The sequence below is a fragment of the Athene noctua genome, chromosome 6 (genome assembly GCF_965140245.1).
Source record: "Athene noctua chromosome 6, bAthNoc1.hap1.1, whole genome shotgun sequence".
NCBI lineage: Eukaryota > Metazoa > Chordata > Aves > Strigiformes > Strigidae > Athene > Athene noctua.
In genome coordinates, this window is record NC_134042.1 from 30250702 (window position 1) to 30256437 (window position 5736).

The 5736-nt window shown below is 54.3% G+C and overlaps 1 protein-coding gene across 1 annotated transcript in view; it reads right to left on the minus strand.

Moving 5' to 3' along the window:
• Positions 1 to 3255, minus strand: part of GTF2A1 (general transcription factor IIA subunit 1) — a 31208-nt gene extending 27953 nt beyond the window's left edge. Inside the window, exon 1 of the mRNA XM_074910058.1 lies at positions 2984 to 3255. Coding sequence (XP_074766159.1) covers positions 2984 to 3013 — 30 coding nt within the window. The 5' untranslated portion in view covers positions 3014 to 3255. The remainder of the gene's footprint in view (positions 1 to 2983) is intronic.
• Positions 3256 to 5736: the final 2481 nt, after the last annotated feature.

The following is a 5736-nucleotide window of genomic DNA, read 5'->3' on the forward strand; positions in this document are numbered from 1 at the left end:
GAAAGATATACCACGGCACACTTCATGCATTTGACAGCAGTTTGTTCCTGGTTGCTTCTGCAGTTATCCCTGAAATGTCACTAATCTTTCTCCTGTCTTTGCAGTTCCAGCTGGAAGCTAGCTCTATGACAGTTCGAGGAGCACACTGTAAAGGTAACTAGTTTTAGTCACAATTACATCAAACGTGTGTAAAAACAAGTAACACATAATCTACATTGTCAGCATTAAAATTTGAGGGGGTTTTATGTTGTTGTGGACTTTTACAAATAAATTACCTCTGCCACCCAAAAAACCCACACTGCATATAACTGTTAATGTCTTACATTTGTCCTTTGTTAGGAAGAACGGACTTCTAGCAATTCAGATCTGATCAGATACTGACATGATACTATTGACATATTAGGCTCAAAGTCTCGCTTCCTAAAGCTATCACCTGGTTGCAGTATTCCAAAATGTTCCTATTCATCTTCAGTAAACCTAGGGTAAACATCGCGATCCTTGCTACTGCTTGAGACCGGAATTGGACAAACCTGACCATGTGCTGTTGCAAAGTTTTACTACTTAATTGAAAATTAGCCTAAAGAATATGTATTTGAAGCAGGCTCATTTTAAGGTTGGCTTTTGCTACTCCAAACACAATGTTCAAACACAGACACCTTCCAACTTTACAGAAGTTATGCCCGTACAGAAATACAGCCAAAAGAAAGAAAGGTCTCAGTAAACTGTTGAAGCAAAGATATTTACAGGTACTCTGGAGATTATTCTCTCTATATATTTTGCTATTCAGTACTAACTTGATGAAAAAAAAGAGAAGCAAAAGCTCTATAGTCTACTGTACAGAAATAGATCCTTTTCTTGCAATCAAAAAAATAGAGCCAGAAGTTTATAAAAAGGACAACCAACAGATTCAGATTACACACATTTAATATGCATCCTACTTCATCACTGTCTTGAATGTAATGAATAACTACTTTTCTAAAATCTTCTGATACCACAACTGACAAAATCTCAAAGCAATGATGCTGCTTTGCAATTGCATAACCCTAACCCACAGGCAGGTCTGTAAAATTTCAGATTTGGAAAAGAAAACTAGGATGCTTTGCATCTTCTTTTGTATGCTGTTTTACAGTATACCAAATATTGTAATTAAACCAAGTATTAGTGAAAATTCTAAAATGTTTGCTCTGCTTGGCCTGTAATAAAATATTTGTATACTTTTGTCAGCAGAAACACACAGAAATCATTGAACAGTATCTGTGGCCCATGACCCACAGACAAAACTTTTTTTAACATTACTTTTAGGGCAACAGCTGTGGTCAGACGTTGGCAAAGCGCCCTAACATAAGTACCACATCTCTCCTTGATGTACTGGGTAAGAACTGTTTAAACTCTCCTTTCCCTACCCAGCAGAAAAACTATTTTGAAGGGCTTATGGGAGCACAGGGCCGTGCACTAGCTGTACGCTAGAGACAAAAACCAAAAATACAAACAGAACAAAAAAAGAGAAAAAAGAAAAAAGTAAACAGTTTTCAAATGCAGGAGAGGATGAAAAACTGTATTTGTGCACGGCGTAAAGCAAGGGAACGTCCATTTACAGCGGCTAGGGGACACCCCCCCCCGCCCCGCCGGCAGAAAGCACCAGCGATCCGCAGGCCGGCGGCGACGGGCGGCGCGGAGGGAAGAAAGGGAAGGGAAAACCGGCGAAAGCCCGATCGGATCCGAGGGACAAGCCGCCCGTCTCCCAGCCTCCGCCGCGGACGCATGCACCTCCCAGCCCGCGCTCCGCGGCTCGCTCCCTATTTAAAGGCTGATGTGGTGTTTAAATGGAGAGGCGGTGACGTGGGGCTGGAAAGCACCTTCCCATCCTAGCAGAGTCTATATTAGAGAGCGGCAATAGCTCTATATAAACAGGGCAGCCACAGGGAGGAGGAACACAAGGAGCAGGGAGGCAGAAAGGCAGGGGGAAGCCATGATGGATCTGAGAGCCACAAACAAGGGGGCCGAGCCCGCCGCCGGGACGCCGGTTTGTCTCCTCCAGCGCTTCGGGGCGGGGGTCGCGGCCGGGGGGCGCGCAAGGGGGAGAGGAGCGGAAAGGAGAGCGGCGGCCGGGGGGGCTCGGTGGCTGCGCAGGTTTGTGTGACTGCTTGTTGCAAACCTCTGTGAGTACAAGTGCAGCAGCCAGCCACCCGCCAAGGTGCAGAAAGCACGAGAAGGGAACAGGGGGGGAGAGGGTTGGGTTTGGGGTTTTTTTTCTCTCTCTTTTTAAAATAAATACTGCCTCGCTCGTCGGAGAGGAGCTGAGGGCTTTCGCCCGGCTTAGCCGATCCGGCCGGGCTGGGTTAAGTGCTTTTCAACCATCGTCTCCTTATAAAGCAACATAAAATGGCTCCAGCGGAGCCCGGGCGGGCTTCGCCGCCACCGACACCACAAAACCGAAACCTGGCTCGGGCGCCGCTTCCCCTCGCCCCGGGACGGCGGCGGGGCGGGCGGCAGCGCCCGCGCTCCCCCGCCGCTCGCTCCGGCTCTCGCCCCTTCCCCGGGCGGCTCCCTCCGGCGGCGGCGGCGCCCCCCGCCCGCCCGCCCTCCCCTCCCCGCCGGACCCCCAGCCCGCGGGCGGCGGCGGCGCGGCCCCGGCCGCTCCGTCGCGGAGCTCCGCCGCCCGCCGGACCGGGCCGGGCCGCGCCGCCCCCGGGCCGCCGCCCCGCTCCCCCGCTCCCGCTGCCCCGCTCCCGCCGCCTCCGGCTCCGCTCTCTCCCCGCCGCCAAGGCGGCCGGCGCCGGGCGCCACAAGTTGGCTCCCCGCCGCGGGGGTGAGGCTGCCCCGCGCCCCCCGCCGCCCCTTCCCGCCGGGGGGAGGGGGCCGGGACCGCTCGAGGCGGGCGGCGGGAGGGAAGGGAGTGCGGGGGAGGGGGCGGCGGGCCCCGCCGGCCCCCCCCGCCCGCGCTGCCCCCGGGGCCCCCCTCGCCCCCCGACCCGGTCCTTACCACGGGGTTTGTGTTAGTCGAGCTCGCCATGTCCCGAGCCCCCCGGGACGCCCCCAACCGCGGGGGGGGGAGTCGCCCCTAAAACAATAAACCTGCCCGGCTGCGTCCCCCCAGAGCCCTCGCGTCCCGCCCCGGCTCACGGGCAGCCCCGCGGCCTGGCCCGGCCTCGTTCGCCGGCCCTGGGGCTGCAGCCGCCGCCGCCAGCCGCCCGCTCTGCCCGCTTCGCCCGTTTATATAGCGAGAGCCGAGCAGCTGCGCGAGCGGCCAGGGCGAGAGGGGGACGCGGGCGGGGGGGCGGCGAGGCACCGCGAGAGCTGCGGCGAGACCACGCCGGGCCCGGCGCCGTCACGTGAGGCGCCCGCCCCGCCGCCATGACACCTACCGAGGCGGAAGTAGCTGCGGAGGCCGCGCACCGGGCCCCCCGTGCGGCCGGCCCTACCGAGGCGGAAGTCGCTGCCTGGCCTCGGCCGGCGGCGCCGGGGCCCGGCCTCGCTCCGCCCCGCACGTGACGCCATGGCGCCCGCGCGGCGGGCAGCGGCGAGGCGGGGCCGCGGAGGGCCGCAGCGGCCCGCCGGCGCCAGGCCGGCCGCGGCCCCGGGCGGGGGCAGAACGCGGGCTCGCAGGCGGCGACAGCCTTTACGGGGGAGGAGGCTGGGATCGAGACGGCCCGTTCTGCCGGTCGCCGTCAGCGCCCGGCTCGGGAGACATTAACGCACCTCAGCGTTGCTCCGTGGCAATCCAAAACTGCGGTCGCCTACTTCAGGGCAGAGGCGGCTCTTCCTGGCACACAGGAAGGGGGTCTTAAACGCTTGCCTGGCCCGGTCAGCGCTGGTGCCTTCCCTCACAGAGCAGTTAAACGAAGGCCCAAGGCCCCATGGGCCGAGGGGGCAGTGCTGTAGGCCACAGGCCCTGGGGTGCTTCTGGGCCCTGTGCCACCACCTACACTAGTAACTGAGTTCAGAGCTGATCAGTAAGAGGGCAGCAGCAAAATCTGAAGAAATTACTGAGACCATCCATCAGGGTCTCACTGGCCCACAGGTGCTCACAGATTTGCAACACTGCTGCTTTTAGCAGTTCCTCACAGAACAGGTGGCAATAGGAACTCCCAGCTGTGCAAGAAGTTGCCAGAGCCCTGCCAGCTGGCTTAACTTCTATTTTCCCCTCTATTGCCTTCTCTTCCATTCTTTCTTCATACCCTTTCTCTATGGCAACCTCCAAGAGACACATAATACAGAAAGATCTTCTCAACTATGAGTATTATTCCCTCAAAGTTAACTAATGCCACCTTCACTCAGTCCTCCTTAGCACAACTTCTGAACTCCACTCATCCCTTAGATCTTCACCAGTAAGTCAGCTGTGTAAGTCCCAATCATGAGCAGAAAAATAACGTTGAATTCTGACTCAGCATACACAAGGCATAGCAGGTTACACCTCTTCAACAAATACTGTGGTGCAGACTACATCTGTTATGTTACCTTCAGCCTAAAGTCTTACCTATTTAACTAGCCCGAGTAACAAGTTTAGGAACTCCCATCTGGTATCTTTTGAGGGGAAGAAGTTTTTTAGTGGGTACAGGAGACCTTCCCTTCCCATTCCTCTAAATCTCCTGTGAACACCTCCTTCCCTTCTGGAGTGCAGACTTCGTATAGGGACATGACTGGTGTACAGTGGACCAGCTGATGAACCCACTGTTCACTGTGCATACTGCTGAAGCCCGGGCCAAAAATAGTTTAGTTTGCAAAGTTATACTATTCTCAGCTGTCAAACTCCACCTTCCTGCAGGCTTTTTCCCCCTGTGTAGCAAAGCCAACAGGACTGAAGAGGTTCTGCCCCTCAGAAGCCATAATTCATGGTCAGATGAATGAACTACAGGCATTGTTTGAGGTGCTTGGTAGTAATCTCTCACAGAGAGTTTGTACTTCCCTGTGAAGTGAAACTGCTGAAGTGACTGGCATGCCACCAGGAAGAAATCAGATTGCCATTCATACCTTTCCTTTTTTCAACACGAGGCACTGAGTAGCTGCAGTTCCCTTCCCTGGAACCCCCTCCCTGTTTTTCAAAGTGACTTACTGAATCATTTTTTAAAAATTAACATATGGGCATGATAGCAGTAATGGCTCAGTCTGGTATCACGCTCCTTTCCTTAGTTCAGCAGACTGTCTTTCCAGAAGGTAAAACCTGTGTGCATAGCCCTGTCACAGTTTCTCGGGCATCAATATCAAGATGCAGTGCGGTACTGCAAACTCCCCTGAGTGCCTCTGAAGAATACTGTTGTGAACAAAATCAAGCCCTCGTGAGAAATGCCCCACTGAGTCAGATTAATGGGCCATCTAACTCATGACAATTCAGCTGCTGCTTGGGGAGAATGAGCAAGTTAGATGCTTGAAGTCTGTTCACCTTGTTTTTCCCCAGCATCACAGCTGCCTGCTGTAGCAGTGTTTGGGGATTCTACCTCATTTAGCATTTTCTTAGACTGGAATAATGTACATGTTTATGTATAGTGCAGCAGAAACACTGATAATCTGGATAGCATCAGTAGGCATAAGATACCTAACAGCGTTACTTTTAACTGTATTTATCTGCCAGCAGTCTCCTTTGTTTGCCAGTCAGGCATTAATCATATTAAGTTTGTGTGTTATCCTGTCTCCTTTCTCCCTCCTGACAACTCAGGAGGGCTTTACCAGGTTTAGCAATAATGTCAGCTTTACCGTTGGCTGGACACTTCTATTTTAGCCATTGTACTATCTAGACTT